The sequence below is a fragment of the Hyposmocoma kahamanoa genome, unplaced genomic scaffold, assembly GCF_003589595.1.
Source record: "Hyposmocoma kahamanoa isolate Upper Pololo Valley unplaced genomic scaffold, ASM358959v1 210, whole genome shotgun sequence".
NCBI classification, from domain to species: domain Eukaryota; kingdom Metazoa; phylum Arthropoda; class Insecta; order Lepidoptera; family Cosmopterigidae; genus Hyposmocoma; species Hyposmocoma kahamanoa.
In genome coordinates, this window is record NW_020653731.1 from 3,642,313 (window position 1) to 3,668,159 (window position 25,847).

At 36.1% G+C, this 25,847-nt stretch overlaps 2 protein-coding genes across 3 annotated transcripts in view; one reads left to right on the plus strand and one right to left on the minus strand.

Annotated features, from left to right (window-relative positions):
• LOC113227495 (lysozyme-like) overlaps positions 1-22,817 on the minus strand; it is a 61,474-nt gene extending 38,657 nt beyond the window's left edge. Inside the window, exons 1-3 of one of the 2 annotated variants that reach the window (XM_026460434.1) lie at positions 22,747-22,817; positions 6,222-6,310; positions 5,103-5,249 (exon numbers count right to left, since the gene is read on the minus strand). In XM_026460434.1, coding sequence (XP_026316219.1) covers positions 5,103-5,244 — 142 coding nt within the window. In that variant the 5' untranslated portion in view covers positions 5,245-5,249; positions 6,222-6,310; positions 22,747-22,817. The remainder of the gene's footprint in view (positions 1-5,102; positions 5,250-6,221; positions 6,311-22,746) is intronic. The other variant, XM_026460436.1, reaches the window with a different exon arrangement.
• The window catches only part of LOC113227494, a 195,842-nt gene that overhangs the window by 103,662 nt on the left and 66,333 nt on the right, over positions 1-25,847 (plus strand). The window lies entirely within an intron of this gene.

A 25,847-nucleotide genomic window follows, 5' to 3' on the forward strand; every position in this document is an offset into this window, starting at 1 on the left:
ACGATGTTTCCCTACACCGAAAAGCTCATGATAAATTTCAAATTATATTTCGCACAAATTCCAAGAAACTCAGAGGTGCGAGTTTGGATTCCAACCCACGACCTTCTGCTTGAGAGGCAGTAGGTCAAACCATTAGGCTACCACGGCTTCATTTTCATTAAAATTTGTTTAACGGGGTAAAATTTTAAAAGTGGACAACCTGGGTTGTCCATGTAATTTATAGGTACTCTGTTAGTATCCCTTTTCAGTATACGCGAGAAACTTCGCTATTCTTTTTTTTTATTCGCTTTCTACGTTTCCAGCCAATTTTTTTGTAATATTAACGCACACACTCAACACAGCCCCGCAATAGAGAAACCCTATATCACAGGTGTCATGGGTACACACATAGATAATCACAAATTACACCCAAACTCACGAGAGAAATAAATGTAGTCAATCAATCAATCAGCCTATTGTAGTCCACTGCTGGACTTAAGCTTCCCCAAGTGTCCGCCATACTGCCCGATCAGCCGTTTTCCGCATCCAACCACTACCCGCGAGCTTCTTCAGATCATCGGTCCATCTTGCAGGGGGACGTCCTATGTTATGTTTGCCGAGACGTGGTCTCCACTCAAGAACCCGTCTACTCCATCGCTCATCGGTTCTGCGACAGATGTGGCCAGCCCACTGCCACTTCAACTAGCTACCTTTCTAGATTATGACCACAACTTTAGTCTTACCGGATAACTTCGTTCCGGGCTTTGTTCCTTGGATAAATAAGTGTAGGCCATACAAATATTTCTCACGGCCCGGGGTCGTCGGAATCGAACCTGGGACCTCTGCGTGGCGGTTCGGCATGGTAACCGTTCGGCCACCGAGGCAGTTTAGCAGGAGGACGTCAGTTTATATATATGTCAGGTACTCCCTTTCAAATTTGATGAGAAACTCTGGGCGCCAGTATCTGGTTAACGTGACTTTTCCAGACCTCTCATACATTTCCAGCCATATATATATCAGTCTGTTACCTCCATTCGGACACCACCTATACCTATGGGATACCTTATTGAGGTTCTCAACAGACTGTATTTTTGTGTGTATACGTTACGCGACTACTCCGACTCCATTCCTTTTTTGAAAAGGGTTATCTCAGTGGTCGTCCCATTTAAATTTGATGAAAATGTTCCACCTCTAAGGGTAGCAAATTAGAAGATGAACCTGGTTCAATGGAACCTGGTAAAGTCAGCAAAACCTGGCAAATAGTTATAATTCCAGTTTTCAAATCAGTTTTATTTTAAGAAAAAGAAGAAGGAAAATAAGAAATTATTTCGAATTAAAAATTGTGCGTATTTGTTTTTTTTTAACAATGTTTTGAGCTCTTTATAAGACCAATGATAACGGCTATAGAGATGGTATAGTCATCGCTATTATATATTAAGCGATTATGTGTAGAGAAATATTAATGGAATACAAGGGGTTTATAAGCGTTGTAGGATTCTGATAATTCCTTCCATTTATAATAACTGCCTCCGTAGCCGAACGGTTACCATGCCGGACTGCCACGCAGAGGTCCCAGGTTCGATTCCCGGGCGGGGAGAAATATTTGTATGGCCTACATTTATTTCTTTCGTGAGTTTGGGTGTAATTTGTGGTTGTCTATGTGTGTGTCCATGGCACCCGCGACCCAGGGTTTCCCTAGTGCGGGGCTATGTTGATTGTGAGCGTTATTATTATAATTATTTATCACGAAAATACGGACTTACAATTTGGATCGAAGATGTTCGTTAAACAGGAATTCATAGGAAGTGAAACTATTTTTCCGGATTTAAATTCGTACATTTGTTTATTCAAACAAATAAATTGAATTAAATTACGTGTCTTAAATCCTATGTGTAACAATTGCGAAAACCTAAAAACTCGAGATCTATTCATACTTTTATTCTGTTATATATATAAATAATTATTTTTTAGTCAAAACTGCCAGTTATATTTCTTAGTCTTGAAAGGATTATTGTTTATTTTTAAAAAAAAGACAAATACCATTTTTTCAGATCTCAATCGCGCTTATTTGTTTTTTCAAACAAACTAAAAGTTTGTCTTTGTTTGTTAACCGTGACCATGGGACCTGTATATAGCCCGAAACGTTGGTTTGTTTGAAAAACAAATACATATACGTGAGTTAGATCCAAAAAAATAGATTAATGTCCTATGTGTAACAATCGCGAAAACCTAAGAACTCGAAAAAAAAGACAAGCCTTATTAGTATTTCATTCAGTACCGAGAGACTGAAAACAAAAGCGCGTTTAAAAACCTAGTTTTGAGAGAACTTTTAATGATCAAGGCAGCTCGGAATGAGGACATTTCGAAATGAAGTGTCTACAAAGCGCAGTAGTAAAGCTTTCGTTATATCGTTTCAATAGTAGAGTAAAGCCAAGTGTGGTGTGTAGTGCTATCTAATGCAAGTGCTGTACCGCTCGTAGCCAAGAATGCCTGCGGGACCGTACGCAGTCTTCGTTAGAATGCATTAAACCATACTTGAGTTGAGGCACTTGTTCATCATTGTATACAATACGTATTTTGAATTCATGAGATCGTACTAATAGTTAGTATAATAAGTCATACGTCTAAAGTGCTTTTGTGACATGAAAGTTATAATCTCAGTACAGAGTACCAAAAAACCGACCTTAAAAGTAATTCATCCCCTAGTTTGCCACCCCTAGAGGTGGAAAATTTTCTTCAAATTTAAATGGGACCACTTGTGAGGTACCCTCTTACCAACAACAAAAAAAAAACATGAAAATTGGTTCACAAATGTTTATCGCGTAACATACATACAAAACAAACATACAATCTAATTGAGAACCTCCTCCTTTTTTGAAGTCAGTTAATAAAATAATACGAAAGACCTGAAACAAATTACGTATACATAATGTATTTTTTTTATAATACCATGTGACGGGATGACCAATTGCGCCTGGTGATAAGCGAGACGCCTATTCATAACAGTTGCAGTGCCACTCAGAGCTTTAAATCGCCACTATGTTAGGGGCACTGCCACCCTAACAAGTCCCATTTGCCTGTAATTTCACCAGCGCCCTTCCAAACCGGAACGCAGTAATGCTCACGTTACTGTTTGACGGCAGAAATGGTTAAGGCGGTAGTACTTCCCTGGACGTACTCTTTCACAAGGAGCTCCTCTAAAACTGTTTAAAAATCTTTAAAACTTTCTCCTGAAAAGTTGTTACACGGATGCAATGGAAACAATATTATTTTCGAATTTATTGTCCAAATGTTGATTTGTAAAAGTTAAGTTGAATTTATTTATTTACACATATCTCTTCAATATTTTTTTATTTAATAGTATATGGCAGCGACACCTATATGCTCCGTGGCGACACTAACAGTTGACACTAGACTATTATTCCGAATTTACTACGTGACAATAAAGACTCAGCATGTTTAATATATTTTTCTTCATGAAAACGCGGTAAAATAATTGAAAATAACGTACAATAGTTTTAATAGATTTCATTATTACATACTTTTCTTTTTTTGGCAGTTAAAATTCTTTGAATGTACATTATGTACTTAAATATTATACTACGATTAGACGTTTCGGAACGTCAAAAAAGAAAGAGATGACATTATATAGTTCATATAGCGTTATTTCGTTCCTATTTTTAGTAAGAAATAGACAATATCGGGAAATCATTCGTTCTTTCAGTTACTTTAGCAATACTATATTTCTTGGTTGATAGGTTTGTCATGGTACGAATATGAGTAATATTACAATAAGCTTACAATGTGCTTACATTGAAATAAGAATGTTTTTTGAATGTTTCTTCGGATAGCCAAACGTAGTTTATGACGGAAATAGTCGTTAGCGTTTTGGGCACCAAAGGCTCCAACAGGGCGAAATGAAAGCTCCCTATAGAGGGGTGTTAAATGGGGAAGGCAGATATAGATGGCAATATAAATTTCAAACCTCGGTGATTCAAACGTTGGTATTAAAATTAATGAACGAACGAACAAGGTTCAAACGTTGGTATTTGCAAGTCAAAATTTATGACTTAACCAACAAAACAGCTCTCGTAATCATAACTCGACAAAATGTTAAGAATACAAACAATTAGACTTGAAACATATTTTAGTAATTTTCTTGCTTTTATTTTAGTGTCTTTTTTGTCATCAACATCATCAACCCATTTATACGTCCCACTGCTGGGCATGGGTCTTCTTGGCCTAATGCGGGTTGGGGACGTAACGGTTTTGCAAGGTTTGTGAATCCTTCGTCGTGCAGATTTCATTACTATGTTTTCCTTTACCGAAAAGCTCAAGGTAAATTTCAAATTACATTTCGCACATAAATACCCACGGATTCTGCTTGTGAGGCAGCAGGTCTTAAACTAGGAAATTTCCTGTACTACCAGTGCAATGTAAATAACTCCGGGTGCACCGTTCGCAACAATAACACTACTTTAGCAAGCTGTAATGTGAACATTGTTGTATTCCGGTTTTGAAAGGTAAGGGTGCTGGTGAAATTACAGGCACATGGGACTTGTAAACTTATGTCACAGGGCGACGGGCGCGGTGGCAGTGCCTCTTAGATTAAAGCTCTGAGTGGCACTGCAACTGTTATGGACCGGCGTGTCCCTTACCACTAGGCACACGACTTGTTCATTCCGTCACTTGGTATCATAAAAAAATTAGCAGTAGAGCTCCCTGTGACTTACTTATGTTACATATTTCTCCCGCCAAGCAGTAGAGCGCTGGTAAAATTACAGACACATGGGACAGACGCAGTGGCGGTGCCCCTAAGATCTTTGCGATTTAAAACTCTTGAAGCTCTGAGTGGCTCTGTAACTGTTGTGGATAGGTGTGTTGCTTGCCACCGTGATATGTATCTTTGACTACTCCACATAAAACTCTGTATACATACATGGTGAAATTTTTAAAATACTAAACCTTGTTTTGCATGGTTCTCTTGGACCAATGCCGCAAGTTGCGTATAGACGTTTCCTTTGGACTATCATCAAGCGAACCAGCAGTTGTCAAGCGCACATAATGCCAAACGGGTCACTGACCTAAGGTCATAAAAAAATTGATTCAAATTGCATACTTACAGTGAGCAATAAGACTTCTGGGGAAGTTGTAGCGCAGTAGTTCACGAGAGAGCTGGCAGCGGGAGAAGGTTTTGGCGTGGCCCTCAGCAGTCTGGGTCATGGCCAACGTCACGAGAATTAGCAGCAGTTCTGCACGGACCATGGTTCCTGTGAAACATTTACTTAGTAAATTGTGCTCGTTAATCACAGCAATTACCTGGTCTCAAAGTAAGAAATTTCATTTACCAAATAATTGTGTTCAAGATCATTTTAAATTAATATCAATTTGAAAAGGTCGTTTTCCAAAATTTATTAATTGGTATTATATGTAGCGAATCGCAGCAATCGCTACAAATCTCCTTTGTATATATTTTGTATACCCTTTTTAAGTTTAGTTTTTTAAATTTGAAATTTGAATGTGATTGTTTTTGGCGCCTTTTCTGACTTGTTTTCTGTTTTGCTTTGATAGCTACGTGTTTTCTAATAAATTATTAAGCTGTAAATGCTATTGCTTTGGTCTGGCTCACTCGTTGTTGTAAATAAAGCTTTACATTTGTTTTACTTGTATTGTATTAGATTAATTTATATTGAACTAAATTTATCTTTATCTTATGTATCGGTCTTTATCTTTACATATATTTCTCTCAAGAGTGTGGGTGTCTATGTGTGGTTTTCACTAGCGCGGGGCTATGAGTGTGTGCTTTATTACAATTATTGTGGTTAGGACAAGGAAAACTTAAAACTTGCATACTATTATGAAAAAGTACAAATTTTCGCGTTTCACTTAATTTAAAGACAAAAAGGGAACGTTATATTTCAAATCAATAGTACATTTCATTAAAAATTTTACAAATTGATGACAAAGAATTTAAGAGATTATGTAAATACATGGTAAATACTAATGTCATAGCCACAAATGCAAAGTTTCAGAAGTATAGCTAGAAACTACCTTTTAAACACAACCTTTTAAAAAATTTGTTACATAGTTTAATTGAATAAAACTTTGGATTTAGTAGTTACTCCTCATATATTTTACTCTATTATGTAAGAATATATAAGGACAAATTTTGGGGATAACGTGACTAAATAATGTACATAAATTTAAAATTGAAACGGCCTAGAATGGTGCTTGCAACGTACTTTGTGACGGTAGTATCACCGAGGGGACTATTTCCTGCCAGATATTTTCTTTCCAGCTTTAGACAGCGACTGTGGATCTCTCGTAAGTCCTAGAAACAATGCAATGCTTTGTAAATTATTTGTTCTTACAACTAAATAGTATATACAATGCCTTTAATTGTACATTCGCTGCTTGAAATTCACGGAGATTCGGTAAAATTTCATAAACATTTCCTGAAATCGGACTGGTTTTTGTTGAACGTGCTTCCTTAAGTTTTTATTTGTTTGGTTGTTATTTTGGCAAGTTGTATGAAATTGTCGGTTTTTGGGCTCCCGTTTAACAAATTGAGCTGTATTTGCACATGACGGATTTTTTCTTATGCATTGTAGAATATACTAATGTTAATAATAGAATTACAGGCACTTGGGACTTGTTAATTTATGTCTCAAGGTGACACGTGTCTTAGGTTGCGATTTAAGAGTCGTTACTTCCTTGGTTCAAGTTCAAAATTTTCTATTATATTATGTATACTGAATCGGTTCTATAGCGCGGGTCGAGTGGCAGGGACACTGGTTTTATTTCAGAATTTATTTTCTTACAAACGAAATTAAAACCACTTGAAAAATGTTTATCGCATACCATATGTATTCTATTTAGTTTAGTTGATATAAAAAAACATTGGCACATGTAAAATTTCGAGGTAAGTTTGTGTTCTTTTTTGTATCGTGAAAATTTTTAGGACTCGTGTTTTCACACCGTGTACTCATCAGTGTGTATCCTCAATTTTACTATATATTTTATTCAAATCAACGAAAGCCATTTGACGCAACTGCTATGGACAGGCGTATCACTTACCAACAAGCACACGATCTGTCCGTCCCGTCGCAGACTCGTCACTTGGTATTATAAAAAAAAAGTATGATATTTGATAAGTTTCGGTACAAAGCAAAGAAACATTATTTCTTTTTAAATATCAAATTTTAATCACACTCTCAAGTTCTTTTACTGATATTAATAACATTTTTAATGCATAATACCATAAGAAAACTAAAAAAATAAAGTAACAACGTGAATAGCGACATCAAAAGTCAATATTGATGCCAATTTTTCGATTTTAAAACGAACTTATGAACTTTATTTTCTGCCATATTGAAAATGTTCACAACTCCTGGTTCATACGGAGAGGTTGCGCGAATAAACAAGGAGTCTATAATAACAAGCGACGAGTAACAAGAGATTCGTACAAAGGAGTTTTGCTGCTGCCGTCGTCGACTGCAACGCAAGATGCATAATTGACGAAGTACTTGTATAACTTAATGCTCTATTTATGATTATTCTCCTTTTGTGTGGTTTGTACCTAACTATGGAGTTCGTGTTTTTATCAAATCTCAAAACATCTCACTAAAGTCATCAATCATTTTTCATCAAACTTTGTAGAGTGCCTGTGCCAGTGCCAGACACGACTTGGTAATTTTTTCTTCTTCTTTTCATTAAAAAAATAGGCATACGCCAAGTCTTCAGTACAATATTTAATTTAGAGTGACGTGTTCAGTAAAGAGTTTAATTTTTAATAAGAAATTTATATACAGGGGAATACATACCGATAAATATATACTGAAAAAAGACACAACTAACATTTTTATAAAAATTGTGTTATGTACATACGCCATTACATCAAGCTACACATTGACGAATCTTGTTCCGTTGTACTCGAGGCGATTTTCGAACAAAAATGTGTAGTCTGATGTGCCGTTGCACGTACTTAGTCAGGACCAGGAAAAAAGGGCAATGATTGTTGAATATACACTAAACTCAAAGGTCACAACTGCATCGGTAATTAGATTGTCTACCATAAAAAGTCATATTTGACGTTTTATAAGTTAAAAATACTAATATCAAAGGATTTATTATGTAACGTATGGAACTGTACCCTTATTAACCGACTTCAAAAAAAGGAGGAGGTTGACAAATTGGACTGTATGTTTTTTGTATGTATGTTACGCGATAACTCCGGTCTTTGTGAACCGACTTTCATGATTCTTTTTGTTGGAAAGAGGATACCTCCATAGCGGTCCCATTCAATTTTGAAGAAAATTATCTACCTCTAAGGGTGGCTGTTCACGCATAAAGATTTATTTTTATAAATAGCGCCTAAATTTTAGCATAACGAGCAATTACTTTAATGATTGATTTTGCTATTCTTTAATTCAAGGCGTTTTTCTCTCTCTTAATATACTTTGGGTAGTGAGAAACGATTTTATTATCTCCTGTGTCAAGTCCCGTATAGTGGAAAACTAGGGGATGAATCCGGGTTTGCGCACTTTCCGTTAACTGATTCCGATAAAACTTGATAATCATGGTTTTTTAGTACTCTGTACCGAGATTATTAAGCTGGCTACACACGGGCCGTGTCGCGCGCCGCCGTGGGGACAGTGTCGCTAGTGCCGCCGGCGCGTCAATCGACTTCAAAAAAAGAATGTACGTATGTTAAATATTCCGCTCTAAGTGTGGCAAACTGACTTCAACCTACCAACCGGACTTATAGACGTAATTCCACGAAATTTTTAGGTCGGTTTTTAATAAAAAAGTTATAATTATATTATATTATATATTATTGTATAAAAATACAAAAGTTTTCTGAAGATGTAGGAGGACTACTTGTATTTAATAATGACATCTAAATATAACAATTGAAACTGTTGAATATATTTTCGATTCTCATACGTGTCTGCTCTCAGTTGGTCTTATTTGTTTACTTTTTGTTAATGTGAAAAACCGATAGATTTTAACTCTGGCGGCGACGCAATCATTCTCCACGTCTGCTCACAAAGGGATTTATTACATGATGAAAAAATCAGGATTTTGTAAAAGTTATCCGAGTAGATGTGGTTGGGTGTATAAAAATTTCACACAATCTCTAGTAAACATATTACACTTTGTACTGAGAAAAAAATGTTATTTTGAGAATTTAAATTTTCCTGAATTAGTTTGTTACCACAGACCACATAATTCTTCCGTGTTTGTTACACTATAAATAATGTAATATAACAATTTGGGAGTAAACTGATTACATTTTGTGTAAGCAAAATTGGCGAATACTTGTTTTTTTTTTTCAAAATTCAACATGATCTCTAGATAAAGTTGTAATTGTTGACAATTTTTTTGGTTAATATACATATTTTTAAAATTTTTGATATTTATTGCAATAAAATTTGTTAATGCACTATTTCTTAATTAGGAATTAATTATAATAAATATATGAGTGCTCAAATATTTGTTTGCATTGGTATTATTGCCATAGACGGCGAAAAATTCACGGATTATCAATTAGCCTTTTCTGTTTCTAAAAATCATCACACTCAATTTTGTAAATGCGACTTACGTTTTTAATTAGAGGCTTTTCTTTTGTTATTATAACGGCATAATCTTGACAAGGTCAAATATCTCGTTAGATGGTGAAAATTTAAAGAGATATGATTCTTGTAAGATCATTTGATCTTACAAGAATCATATCTCTTGATGAGTTCGAGAGAAGGGAGAATGTTTCATTATTATTTATCAGGACTGAATTTTCCAAGCAATTATCTTTATTACTTTAAAGGGTAATAAATTATATCTGTAGATGTAGCGAGAGGGTGCTTCACTGGTACCCACGTCTGAACGAAGGCGGCCGCGCCGACGTCCTTCCAGGACGACATCACCCAGTAGGACTAGCACGATAAGGCGCGAATAGCGCGAGAGCGACATAAAGCCCAGGACACTGGTATTCTCGCATGGAGATCTCGCCCTTTATGTCGCTCTCGCGCAAGTCGTGCCTTATCGTGGAAGCCCTACAAGTGACGGGAGTAATGTGAACGCGACTGGCTGCGGACAGGGATGAGTGGCACAAGATGGAGGAAGCGTGCGTCCAGAGATAGGCTTTCCAATAAATTTTGAATCGTATATTTAAGTTCGGAACTATAATTATCTAATTTTAGTTTAGTTTAGTTTAGTTTCGTTTCGTTTCGTTTAGTTTAGTTTAGTTTAGTTTAGTTTAGTTTAGTTTAGTTTAGTTTAGTTTAGTTTAGTTTAGTTTAGTTTGGTTTGGTTTGGTTTGGTTTGGTTTAGTTTGGTTTAGTTTGGTTTAGTTTAGTTTAGTTTAGTTTTAATTTTGCTTGTTTTTGTATAAGTGAAATATTGTTTTTAAATATTTTTTTGGAATAAAAGCTCATTGTTATTATTATTATATCGCACCTCTCGTGGAGGAATGGCATAAGTGGAGTTACGTCAAAAATGTTATTGCTCCATTAGATACATAAAAATGTAACCCTCTTAACATACTCTCCAATTCTTTTAAACGTTATTTACAATATTAGTCGATAGACTTACAAGAATTGGAGCGGATGTGGGTTATATTTTAAGTAACTCCACTTATGCTATTCTTCCATAGGGGGTACGATATATCTTCTTCTTCGTGTTCTTGAGGTGCCATCTCTTACCGGATCTCTTACTGTCCTTTCGGCTATCACTAGGGCTATCTGTATTTTAGACACAGCTGTGCGGAACAAAGATCTTGTGTTCTGGTTGAACCATGTCCGGAGATTTTTAATCCACGAAGTAGTGTTATTAGACAGTACTCAAGACCTCTAATTTCTTATTCATCATCTGCAATACTCTTGAATTGGACAATCTATTCGTCCACGATATTTTTAAAATTCTTCTGTAGACGCACGTTTCAAAGGTTTCTAAGCGGTTCCTCATATTTCGAGTTAGGGTCCAGGAGTCTACGCCATACAGAAGAAATCTTCAAGGATTGATTGCAGAGTAGATGACTCAACTTTAGAAATGTGTTACGTGCTTGTTCTATCCGACATTTGATCTCCACGCTATGATCACATTATTAATAAATTATATAATGTGAAAATATCACAACTTGAAATTTTATTTTGCGTATTCCCAAAAAGTGGGGATTTTGTGTTTGGTCACTTATACTAAAGGTGCGATGTGAGCATCGAGTACATAACCAAAGATGTGAGTCTTGTAACGTTGCTAGTAATTTATTCCGACATTTATAAATGAAATGATAACTTAATGAAAAACAAATCCAATCATTTTGGCTTGGTTTTAATTAATATTGTACAACGTCTCAGATGCGATGGATCGTTTTGTGTTGTAAGTCTATAGTGCCATTGCTGGACGAACTTGCTCTAGTAGTTGCAGTGACAACATTCAGTTTCCAGAATTCAATTAAAATACTGAGACCGTGCTTGACTTTAAGAGTCGATACTATCTATGTTCGAATTCAAATTTTTCCCGTACTAATAAGGATCATTTTGCTTGGGTCGAATGGCAGGTACATCGCTTTATTTCAGAGTTAATTTTTTACAAACGAAACTAAAGCCATTCGAAAAATGTATATCGTAGTATACGGGTTCGCTTTAGTTCAGTTGATTTAAAAACCGTTGGTATATGTAAAGTACTTATTCAATACAGCGGATTTATTGTAAAATTTCGAGGTAACTTTGTGTTTTATGTCTATCGCGAAAATTTTTAGGAATTGTATTTTCTCACCGTATAATAGTAATCAGTGTATAAAATAGCCTCAATTTAACTATATATTTTTTTAGCCATTTGAGGTAGTATAGACTCTTAAAGGCGGCCTTACACGGTCTGTGATTTTAGAGATTTTTTCGCACAGCCGACGACCATGGATATTAAGGAATGAAATTATTAGAGAATGACAAATCTTCGTCGCGCATCGGCGCAGGCCATTTTATCCACCCACGATGTTTTAGAGATAACACATTGTTCTGGCAAACGGGCTATATGTCTTTTTATGTTTACAGGGCTGGAATACAAAGAAATTCTTATCTTAATTGTTATTATCGAAGAAAAAGTTTTCCCGGTTCACAAATTCAAATTTTCAACAATGACCTTAAGTATTCCAATTTCAAAATGGCTTAATAGATTTTGATCAATCAAAGATTGTCTGAAAATAGGAAGTTATTTCCATTACAAAGATTTCGAATATAAACATTTTTAATATGTAAATTTCAAAAACAACTCGTTAGTATTGGTTAGTCTGCTTTTCACTTCAGAGAGCTTGTCTCTTTTTGCGTTTCTCATTACGACCAAAGAAACTTGTCTAACTGAGTTCCGTACTCTGAGCGGGTACGTGATATGCCCCCGGCGTTTGTATTGCGAATTTTCGCGAATAATATTTGCACTATGCCACGGAGCTTGCGTTGCTGGAAATGCGCAATGCGACCTGTAAGTCCAGAAGAAACTTAAACAAACTAAATTAAATTATTAGCATGAAAAGGATTATCACCGAAATTCCGCCTACCTAGTCCCCCTTGGTTGAGGATTTCGGAATTTTTTTCCCGACCTGTAGAAGCTAGCCAATTTGCTGAGGATTACAGGAATAATTATTCCCGAAATCCAATGAGGCTTTCGAGAATAATTCCATTTTATAATTTCACTTTAAAACCTTTGTTTTCTTTTTTTATTTGCTTGTATGGAGCCAGCCGTTTTACAGTCCTTTATGTCCAAATCGTAACACTACAATAACACCTATATTATATTTTTTTAAATTCGTTTTACATCCATAATAAATGAAATTGCTCAGCTTAAAATTTTGCATAGAAGGAATGTGGGAATGAAAATACCATTTTTTAAAACTATGTGCACTTAGTCTAGATTTTTATTTTAGAGCTGCTTCTTTTGAACTTCCAGGAACTTACGTAAGTCTGCAGATTGTTGCTTGAATATGAACGCCTGCACTGACAAATTTTCAGAATTCTGTGTTGAATTAAGTTCCTTAGTGATTTCACATCCCTATCGTAACGCATGGAGTGCAATGCTAAAAAAATGTAAAAGTGCTATCTACAGCTTTCTTATAAAAAAAAATCGAGTATGTCTCTCTTCGTTGTTCGATCAAATCGATAAGCCACAATATAACAATATTTCGTGTCCATGAACTTAAACCTGTAGTTCACTGTACATTAATAAAAAAACCAAAATTTTTATGTTTAATTTATAAGTTAATTTAAATCGCCTAAATATAGTACAATATTAAAAAAGATATTGAAGTTTTTCAATGATATATTGGTAACTTTTTTATTTAGTAAGATGTCGGGAAAGATTGAAAGAAAAAGTTTTATGTAAGAACTTGTTAGAAAAAAAAGTGTTGTAATTGGGAAAGATTTTTTGAAAATATTTTTGGAGTCGTTGGGAATATGTTTGTAGTTAACGAGAGTAAGTAAACATTTATTTACATTTAGAAAAATATTTTTTCTGGATACAAATAAACTATGAATGATTATGTATTGTCAAAAATCATCTGCATATCGTATATTTCGCAATCTTGGTGTAACAAGCCATATCGAGAAGTATTCATTAATTTCTATAAGCGAGTAACAACTTATAAATAAATATAAAAATAAAACAAAAATTAAATTCTTTTATTTCAGACAACAAGTTCCATAATTTTTACTAATAATTATAATAAGAAAAGTGCTTATAAATTAGTGTTAGTATATATATATATATTATATATAGTAGGTAGTATATATTTTTTCTTTATCTTTTTCAAATCCCCTTCCTCATGGACCATTATCACATGGGGGAGCTAATCCTACCAGCTACAGTTTGTAGGATGCTGTTGGGGCTGTTGAGCTTTTAGCAATTTATAGCTCGCACACTCTTAACATAGCCCCGGACTAGGGAAGCCTTGTGTCGCGGGTGCCATAGACATGCACATAGACAATCATAAATTACACCCAAACTCAAGAGAGAAATAAATGCAAGCCATACAAATATTTCTCCCGGTTCGGGAATCGAACCTGGGACCTCTGCGTGGCATTCCGGTATGGTAATCGTTAGACCATAGAGGCAGTTATATATGGGCATTTCTCCTAGAAGGGCTAAGTTCTCTGACTTCGGTGGTCGAATCTTTTTTCTTAATTTCATGAAAAACATTTAGCGGGAAGGAAAAAGAACTCTAACTCACATACGATTCCGTTACTTGGGCAACTAGATTCTTAATAGTGACATATTTGATCAGCTACCACCGAAATCAGAATAATTTAACAAAAGGCACATTTTTTGTGTAAAATGTCAAGAAAAAGGCAATAAAAAAGACTGAATAATCTACAAAAACGTTCACTAACATGACTAACTATTAAATCAAGCTTTAACAAAATTTATTTAAAATTTATTTATAAATCGACCAGTACAACGCAAACAAATTTCACCTTAACACTATTAATTAAAATCAGTTTTCAGTTTGGCTGTACAACCTTTTTTCAATCACACAAAAAAGTTTTTACGTACATCATTTTAAAAAAATTTTAGAAACCAATCCGTAGCCACAAAAGCAATAATTTTTTTGGAACTTGCGCGATTAATACATTTCATTACTTTTCATACATGACGAGGTATTTCATGCAATTTCAAAACCTTTCCTTCCGCTTTCTCTTCGCATACTCTATCTTCTTTCTCTATATTCTGTCTATCTTTTTCTTTAAACCTTTTTTCATATAATTAGATCGCTTTTTATCTTTGCTTTTCTAGCACGAGAAATACCCATTTAGACCTTTGTATATAAATAATAGAAAATAAATGTCACCAAAACTCACATATCCATAATTTTAAATACTATGTAATATTAGGAAATGAAACTATTTTTCCGGATTTAAATGCACCCGATTTACAAATATACGCGATTCTCGAAAATCTTGTTTTTGAAACGATTGGTCGTAGTGTCTAATTTAAAAAGATGAAGAATCGTTGAAAGTTTCATATCTATTATTGCAAGTTACGTATATTTATTTTGAAATTTCAATCAGTTTGCTGCCATCTAGCGGTCAGTAGCTGAACGACGACGAACGAAAATCGACTACGAGTGGCGTGGAAAATTCGAGATGTTTGTTTAGTATTCCAAAAACAAGCGACCATATTGCAATGGTATAAGGTTTACTTTCGTTTCGTGTAACAAAAAAAATATTACGATAAACGGAAGATTTATATTTATTAAAATTAAATAAAATACCACTTAACGACGATATGACACACCACCTTGGGAAATATAACATGTGTCACTATAATTTTTGTACTTTACTACGATTCTCGAAGTTTAGAGCAAGATAATTGACACGACCATAAGGTACAAAGCAAAAATGGCGGACTGAACTCAGGTACGTGGTACTCCGCTTACTGTTAGCACACGTGATACTTCCACTAAGCAGTTCTACTGTGATTATTGTTCTGTGTTATAAACATTTTATGTATAGAATTTCAAGGAAATTCTTGCGTATTTCTCGTTTTTCGGAACTCACCACAAATCAAAACGACATTAGTCAAAATAGCATTTCATGTTAATGTTGGGCGCAATTAAGGCGAAGTTTCACAACCGTCGCGATTTAATGGTGCACCGCCCTGCACGGTATCCTGGGATTGCGCTAATTAATATGAGTTAAGCGTTATTGTACTATCTCCTTTATATTACGATACGTTATTTGTAGAAGCTTGCTTATTGGGTTATCCCAAACGTAAATGTTGGTTTATTTGAATAAACAAATTTTTTTTGATAATAAGTGACGGGATGAACGTGCGCCTGGTGGTAAGTGACACGCCTGTCCATAACAGTTGCAGTGCCGCTCAGCGCTTTAAATTGCAAAGATTTGAGGGACATTTCCCACGGCGCACTCGTCATCGCGAGACATAAGTTGACAAGAGTACCTACCTGTATTTTCACCAGCACCCTTACCCTTCCATTGTAAATCAATGCTTACATTACTGTTTTTTTTATAATACTAAGTGATGGGACGAACAAGTCATGTGCCTGGTGGTAAGCGACACGCCGGTCCCTAACAGTTGCAGTACCGCTCAGAGTTTTTTATCACAAAGATTTCAGAGGCACTGACACTGCGCCCGATAACCTGAGACATAAGTTGCCTTGAATTTCACCAGCAACCTTACCCTTCGAAAACGGAACGCAGTAATGTTCCCATTCATCTGCTTGGCGACAGAAATAGAAACTTTTCCTGTTGTTCAGGCACTAATTTATTCCGACGTAAGTATACTAATATATTTAAGAATTCTCTTGTTACTAACCGATTTGGACCATTGTAGTCTGATTTATGAATAAATTAATAATAATAACTAATGTTAAAAAAATATAATTGCTACTCTAATTCTTATTTATTAAATATAAACCTCCAACTACCCAACTACCTGCTCACAAACTAGTCAGTTCCATATACTACGAGAGCTAAAGCAACGGAATTGATGCCGAGGCTTGGCAATTGATGTCAGAACGCTCAGACCAGAACCAATTTAGAAAACTTCATTTACCAAATTCGCCCTACAGGGAATTTAGATGGGCCACAGAGGTCATCGAAAATATGGTAAAAACATGTTCTTCGTAGGAAGCATTTTAATTAAATAAATTATGCCTTAATGAGCTTTCCTTTAGCAAAAATTAGGAAAATCAGAAAACTTGCAAAATTGAGGTTTTATCTCTACTCGTAAAGTGACGATGATTCCCTCCTAACTAGTTATTGGTCTGCACGTTTATTTTCAATTTTGCATTAAAAAATCGAAACAATCATATTTTTATCCGACTACAAAATAAGGAGGAGGTTCTCAATTCGACTGTATGTTTTTTTGGTATGTATGTTACGCGATAACTTCGGTCTTTGTGAACCGATTTTCATGATTCTTTTTTGCTGAAAAGAGGGTACCTCGATTTTGAAGAAAATCATCCACTTAAGATCAGACCATAGTGGCCAATTGGTTTCTTTTAATTGTAAAATGAGCAAGAAGGTAGACCAATTTCTCTGCAGACCGATTACCACAGAACGAATCAATAGATTTCAAAATAATATCGGCAATAGTTTAAATTCCCTACCCCATATACCGGAGGTTCCAAATGCTTTATATAGCACCACGATATTTGGTTTAATTAAAAATGAATTTGATAATATATTTAAATCGAAAACATTATAATAGAGACACTAAATTCAACGACTGGGCAACAATAGGTATTCATACGAGTAAGAGTAGGTCTCGTTTGTATGAGCTATATGCTATGAAAATTTATAATATCAATTTCATTGTATATGTTAGAATTTATTCAAAAATATTTAAAAAAGTATGTGTAGCTGCTAAGGTTAAGATTCACAGCGACAAAATTAGACAATCGGTAAATAAATCTAAAACTACTTGGAGCATAATAAATAAAGAGTCAGGCAGGGTTAAGCAACACGATAGAGACAAGGTTTTAGAATTAGACAGCAAACTTATAAAATCTAAAGATAAAGTAGCCCAAGCTTTTGAATCGTTCTTTTCGGAAGTTGCTGTGAACACTACAGAATCATTAAATTCCTTCCCTTCACTTGCTATTGATCTCCTAAAGGAAAATGTTAACGTTTGTGGCAGTTTATTTAATTTCCGTCATGTTAATCCACAAGATATCATAAAAGCTTTTAAATTAATACATGTTAAAAAAACTGAACATCTCTGGGGCATATCAACTAAAGTTATTGACTAAATAATAGACTTACTTTATTTTACTTTATTAATAGACTCAGTTATTAATCTAATTTCCCCACATTTAGCTATAACTTTCAATAGATGGGTTGACGAAGGTGTTTTTCCCGATTTAATCAAATATTCGAAAAGGTTATGCTAACTCAATTACTGTCCTATTTCGGTAGGAATCATATCTTTCATAGTGTACTGTGTGTGTATTTACAATACGGGTTTACTAGTGGTAGATCGACTAGCGATGCGGGGGTAGCGTTACTAAAACACATCTTTGATGCTTGGGAAAGGCCCAGAACGCTATTGGTGTTGTCTGTGACCTCTCAAAGGCATTTGATTGCGTTGATCATATTACTCTTATTTAGGAAGCTGGAACATTACGATGGCAAGGCGTCGAAACTTGTCTCGTCATATCTCAATGGTAGAATTCAGAAAGTAGACATAAATGGAGTGACTTCTTTTGGTTCTCCGGTAAAAATGGGTGTTCCGCACGGCTCAATACTTGGACCTTTCTTATTTCTGATTTATATTAATGATCTGCCATTCTTTGTTAAGGACCATTGTGAAATAGTGTTGTTTGCTGATGAGACATCCTTGATTTTTAAATCAGACAGACATGACATTAACTATGACCATATTAATGATACCCTCTCTAAGGTAGTTTATTGGTTTAATGCTAACAATTTATTGCTTAATGCCAGAGTGGAAAATTAAGACATGAATCCAGTTTATTGATTTTTACCCACTTTTCGTTAACCGATTTTAATAAAACTTGGCACATCAATATATTTTCAGTGACAATAAAACAAATCTAAAACGGATGCGCACACTTTCGAGGTTCGTTTTTTTATTATTAAAAAGTTATAATTATATTATAAAAAAATTCCTCACCCCACATTGGACCATTTGTATTGTGACGATCTTCATATAATGAACGAGAGAAAAAAACAAACGGTCAATGCAAATTGGATGGAACATCTATCATAAAATGGCCTAATTTCTCGCCGCGTCTAGTTGACCGGTGACGGAGCGAAGCGGAGGGTATTAAATTATGATAAATGAGAAATCCGGATGAAAAGTTAGTTTTGGTCGGTCGCTATGTTGCGGAAATTTTAATGAACTAATTTTCTTTCACTGACAACACGTACGTTGATAATAAAAGCTTATGTTAACGCTATGTATAGACAATTAAACGATGAGTACTGTATTCGTAATACAGCATTGCTTAGTAGCAATAGAGCTCCTTGTGGATGTGTTTGTCCCTTAGCGTCCAGTTACATGAGGAGAAAATTTACGTTACCAGCCTCCATGTGCATAAATGACAAATCTGATTTCTATTTACTAGGCAATAACATTTAAATTCCTTTGAATAATACAAACGCGCGGTCGCCTTGTAGACCAAATTCAAGCCAGGCTTGCCCGCGTGCCCGGGATGCTCATTTAAGTTAAAACGTAAAATAGAGCGCATTTTGCCATGACAGTTCGATGCACGCGGTGGCAACGCGGACTCCGCTCGGTGAGCGCGATGAAATTCGTATCGAATATATGCGCCCATAAGCTCAACTCACACTGGCGCAGAGTCGATTTTCGTCTATAGCAAATTCATCTCTATTTTACCTTAGTTATGGATTAAATATGTGTTATGCTAATATGGAAATGCGCGCTGTCGCGCTTTACTTGAGCGTAGTGAGCCGTCAGACGCACCGGGACGCACGCGTCCGGGCGCACTAATGCGAGAGTCGTCGCGCGACGACGCGCATCGTTAAGTGTTGTAATTTAAAAACAGGACGTGACGCGACACTTCGACTCTTCGCCAGTGTGACTTGAGCCTTAGAGTTATGTTTTTTAAATGCTTCTTCTTCTTAGCGTGTCGACTCTGACGTTTATATTTGTCACACAGGATTGTCAGTGGCATTGTACAGATCCTCGCGTGTGCAGGTGTAGGTGAATGCAGGACACGACGAAAGGTGTGCCATAGTCTGGGGAGACATACCACACACACATGCGATCTTCGAGGTATAACCCCACCTTTACATGCTCTCTTTGGTTCTCGACTTGGATCCGCAATCTATTTAGAGATTTTGTCAAGGTAGGTTATGCCCAGGAGGGAGGTGCTTGCACAGCGGAATGCTCTAAGGTTTTTCTACATTGCCATTATAACGTAGTAATGTGAGCATTAGATACTGCTTACTGGTCTCACATTGGGGAACTCCCTGAACTGCTAGGGTACTGTAAACAACATCGTGTGTATCGTTCGCAATACTTACATTACTTTAGGAGCAGTGAAACTCCCTGTTAAAGAGTTTCTGCCGCCAAGAAGTAATGTGAGCATTAGGCACTGCGTTCCAGTTTTAAGGGTGCTGGTGAAATTACAGGCACATGTAATGATGGGTTATGGAAAAATTTCCATTTTGAAAAAATTGTATTGTTTTCCTTAATTTTTCCATATTTGACATCGACACCTGTCAAGAGTTGAAGTTACTGAACGAAAGGATGGAGCCAATAAAAAGGTGTTTTCGCTGTTGTGAAATCATTTTAAATCTCGTTTTTCACTAAGTGGCTTTCAGCTACACAAGTTTATTTTATTAAAACTTCAAAATATATATTTAAACGCAGAACATAATATGAGCCTTAGAAATGATATTTTTTCCAATGTGTCGGGACTTTTTCCGGGAAAAATCAAGAATGGATGAAAGGCGAGTGTGAGCGGGCAAGTTAGTAGGAGCCGGCCAAGGCGAACTTACCATGACCAAATTGAGGAGGATTGAAAGAAGGGCCAGTTCAAGAGTACGCTTAACCGACGAGCGTGTATGAAAGCACTGATACGTGTTAATGAGGCGAAAGATGTGTGTCAGGACCGTAGTAAGTGGAACACTATTGTCTCTACCTATCCCGATGGGAAAAAGGCTTGAAGTATATGTATGTATGTATAAGCTGCGGGTATATAAGCTTTTTGCTTGCAACGAGATGTTTGCGCGCGTTTGAATCGATTGACTACGGCCCGTCTGCGGCGCGTATACGCGCAGATGACGCGCGTTTGCGGCGCGTATAAAATACGCCGTGTGTATAGGCTCTAATAATTTAGTTTTCGTCATACAGTATAAAAATTGACGCACAGGGCAATGGAACTAAACACAGCATTCAGCAACGGGAAACACACGTACCGCTGCTAAGTTATGATCGAATAAAGCACCTTTATAGCCCGTTTACTTAACTTCAACTTGATAAAACTTAGTTCATAAACAGTTGTTTGTATTTAACGTTAACTTGGAACAACTATTTCAACATTCAGTTCAAGTTTTGATAGTCTATTTAATATAAAATGTCAAGTAGCTATTTCGTTTATTTATTGCTATAAAATTTGTTAATTAATTGTTTTGTATTTGTAGAATAGCTACAAACCACAATAAAATTCTTCATTCATTTAAGTATTCTCTAATAACCACCATTCATTCACTAGCAGTGTAGCTCCTTGTGAAGGAGTTTGGTCAGGGAAGTACTGCCCACCTTACCTATTTCTATCGCCATGCAGTAATGTGAGCATTACTGCGTTCCGGTTTAGAAGTTAGGGTAAGAGTGCTGGTGAAATTACATTCACATGGAACTTGTCAACTTATGTCTCAGGGTGACGGGCGTAGTGGCAGTGCCCGTTAGTTATGGATAGGCATGTCGCTTACTACCAGGCGAACGACTTGTTTGTCTCTTCACTTGGTATTATATTAAAAAAAACCCTAGATGTAATAAGGCCATATCTGCAAAATTACAACTTTTCAGGAGACAGGTTAAAGATTCTACGAACTAAATTAGTCGACTTTTTTGTGTTTAAAGAGACTTAAAATTTCGCATATACGATTTCGCATAATTTGTTTCATGTAACATAATTCGTATTATGTTTATGACTTAATATAAAAGCGAAAGTACACTTATGTAGTTAAAATGCTGGTTGCACTTAAAAAAATTTAAAACCAAATGCAATGCAACAATGTATTTCTTTGGAGTTAAGTTAATATACTTCATAATTCTATCTCTGCTAACATTGCTCGTTTTAAGGGTGACGGAAATTATGATGAACTGGTCTGGTGGAGACAAACTAGTTTAACACGTTCTAAACCTTTTAAATATTTTGAATATACTGAAATATTTATTTTATTTAATGGTAGCTAGTAAACATTTACAAATGTACCATTACTTAGAAATTAAAGTCTTAGGTACGTACAGGGATTCGAACTAATAAAATCGAAACTATGTAAATATTTTCATTTTACTGTTTGACGGCCTCCGTGGTCGAGTAGCTTGCACACTGGTTTTCATGGTGTTGCCATCTCTGAGGTCCCCGGTTCGATCTCCGGCCGGGTCAGTGTAGAAAGTAACTTTTCTGTATTGTCTCGGGTCTGGGTGTTGGTGGTACCGTCGTTGTTTCGGATTTCCATAACACAAGTGCTTTAGCTACTTACTTTGGGCTCTGAGCATCGTATGTGACATTGTCTAATATTTATTTATTTACTGTTCACCTACTTTTACGTAAGCAATTATATAGTGTTTTCCTATAGCAAGTGATTTGATGTTAGTGAATAGAAGATGGAAATACATAAAGAAAAATCCCTTCGGTCTGAGTGGAGACGAACTACCGTGTGATACCACAACGGGGTCACCGCTCTTACCAACTGAGTTACTACTTACTTACTATGTAAGAGTCAGATTGAAGGAATTTTTATACATTGAAATAGCTTTAATCATTTTTGTAATTAAGTTATTGAACATCAGGATGTTTCATTACCTCGATATTCAATTATTTCCGGATCGAAGGAATTATTTTCTAAGTGTTCGATCTTTATATTAATTTATTACAACAAAGTAATCGAGTAAATTCACAAAAAAATAATTGAATATTATCACCTGACATTCAATACACTGAATTACAATTATTAAAGCGTCATCTCTAGTGAGTTGCTGGTAGCTATATTGAAATCGTCAAAGTGATTTTGTATATTATTGTAAATGTACTATCAATTTTGTTACCTGATATTGCGTAGCTGGTGCAGTGGGCGCGTGTGTCACCGTCGGCGGATGCGTTCTGTGTGACAGGCCCTCAAATGGGTCAATTGCTTTATTGCACACGCATCCTTACGCATGTATGGTTAAGGAGAAGTTACTTTCTGCACATTACACATAAATGTTTCAAACGATTGTTTCAACTTAGGGAATAATTCGTTGATAATTTAGTAGCGCCTTTTGAAAGAGTCCGTCCAGAGAAATGCTGCCACCTTACCTATTTCTGCCGCCAAGTGTTAACGTAAGCACTGTGTTCCAGTTTTTTTTTTAAACCAAGTGACGGGACGAAGAAGTCGTATGCCTGATGGTTAGCGACACGCCTATCCATAACAGTTGCAGTACCATTCAGAGCTTTAAATCGCAAAAGATCTAAAAGATCTTAGACACAAGTTGACAAGTTGGCACATGATACTTGTCAACTTTATGTCTCATGGTTACAATGCTACCTAGATCTTTGCGATTTAAAGGTCTGAGTGGTCTGAGCTCACCTGTCATTGCTAGGCGTGTCGCGTACCACCAGGCGCACGACTTTTTCGTCCCATCGCTAGATATCATAAAAAAGGCCATTGGACCAGACAGGTGGTTCCGATATCAGAACGGTGGCTGAGTATGGCTGGACGAGGAAGGGTAGTAGCCACAGACATCTGGATATATGTCTGTGGTAGAAGCAGTAGAGTTCCTTGTGAAAGAGTTCGTCCAGGGTAGTACTGCTACTTTACCTGTTTCTGCTATCAAGCAGAAAACTAGGCCGCGCGAAAACTTTCCCCTTGTGTAACTGGGCGCGTACGGTACATAGAACGAATAACTCGTTTTTGTAACACAATTGTTGTAGATAGTAGAAAGAAGAAGGAATGGAAGGTTTCTAATGTTATAGACATATATGTTGTATGTATATATGTGTAGTGATTGTATCATCATTGCATTGGGTTCTTTTACGTTTGGATTCTACTTTCCTTTTAACATCAGGTGGAGTGTAGTTTGCCTTAAGCATAAAAAATATGTATACGTTTGGAGATAATATTCCAACCCAGTTATTGATTTAAATAAATGATACATAGTAGCAGTAGAGCTTCTTGTGAAAGAGTTCGTCCAGAGAAGTACTGCCACCTTGTCTATCTTTCCGCTAAGTAGTAATGTAAGCATTACTGCTTTCCGGTTTAGAAGGGTAAGGATGCTGGTGAAATTAAAGGCGCGTGGGACTTGTCAACTTATGTCTCAGGATGACAGGCGCAGTGCCCGTAAGATCTTTGCGAATTAAGGCTCTAAGTGGGACTGCAACAATTATTTACAGGCGTGTCGCTTACCACCAGGCGCACGATGTGCTCGTCCCGCCCTGCGTGGTCATAAAAAAAGCATAGATTATGATTTTATTATGGCAACCATTTCGGGATTGGTTCTCTGATATTCTACTCAACAAAGGAAAACTCCGTATTGTCCAGCACTTAGTAGAATAGTTATCCAAGTTCAGTTTTAGAACTAAAATAATAGTTGGAAACATAAAAAGCTTTCTCCGCATCCAAACTTCAGTTTATTCGTAATATCTTTAAGTGTTTTTCCAGACAGAAACTTTGCATTAAAATTCCATTTCAGTGAAAGGCTACAATAAAAGCGTTTTAATCCTTGCTGTACTCTCCAAAACTGTCCTAGATTATCCTGTAGCTTGTTTAAATTAATGTCCAAGAGGAAAACCATATAATTCTTCAAGACCGGTTAACTTTTCCTGTAATTAACATATTCTCACAAAGCTTTAATACAATTTTTACTCAACTTTATAATTCTGGTGAATGCAAATGAAAGCCGGGCTCTGTGAAACATTGTTTGCACATAAAACTGTGTGTTTTGCACCCTTGTCAAGACCAGTAACACTTAGTGATATATCGCGAGGCCACGTCTGGCCAGAATTTGATGAACTAACTTTACACATTTTACTACTAAACGATACTCACATTTGGTGGAATATGAAGACCATATTATGCTGGGTGGAGCCACAGCGTCGACCCTTAACAGTCAGTCTATTACAAATATTTTATTACTGCTCACTGACCATCCTTTGTGAGCGAAGTATGTCCTATCCGCTAAGGGTAAACGACAAAAAGGTGCCGATGTATGCAAAGGAACCTTTTTGGGTGTCAAAATCTCCTATTTACATTTTAGATGAATATGGTCGTATTGTCCACCGTATGTACTGTATAAACCAACGACCATACCAACATTTGTTCTGTCTTACTCTTGTTCAGTATTGACGTTTCATGTATGAAAACGATAAATGAGAATTTGATGGTAATTAGTGAAGGACAAATACATCGACTACCATTAGATTTCAATCTTAGACAAAAAATATTCCTTCCCGAAGTTGTCAATGTATACAAATGTATACAGGAGAGTAAATACATATGGCAAATATCTTAAGAGCACTGCTACTGCGCCCATCACCTTGAGACATTAGTTGACAAGTCCCATGTGCCTGTAATTTCACCAGCACCTTTACCCTTCAAAACCAAAACGCTGTAATGCACACATTACTGTTTGGCGGCAGAAATAGGAACGGTGACAGTGCTTTTTTGGACTAATTCTTTCACAGGGAGCTCTAGTGCTACTATGTGAAAAGGCTAGAGTGAATAGGCATTTTTTAGGCAAACGCGTCCCATCGTCGGTCACATCGTCGCTTAACATCAGGTGAGATTGTGGCCAAGCGTGTGTCTATTATATATATAAAAAAAAAAATGTATAATTTTCTTTAAATCAGTAACTGGGTTGGAATATTATCACCGAACGCATACTGCTTTTTTATGCTTAAAGCAAACTACACTCCACCTGACGTTAAATGGAAAATAGAATCCAAACGTAAAGGAACCTAATGCAGTGGTGATACAAGCACTACCCTAATCACTTCAGATTCCTAACATAACATTGCATACATATAACATATATGTGTATAACATTAGAAACCTTCCATTACTTCTTGTTTTTATTGTCTACAAGACATTTGTGTTGCAAAAACGAGCTATTCGTTCTGTATACCGTTTAGGTTCTATCTATTTCATTACTTCGATTTATTTGAACGGTCA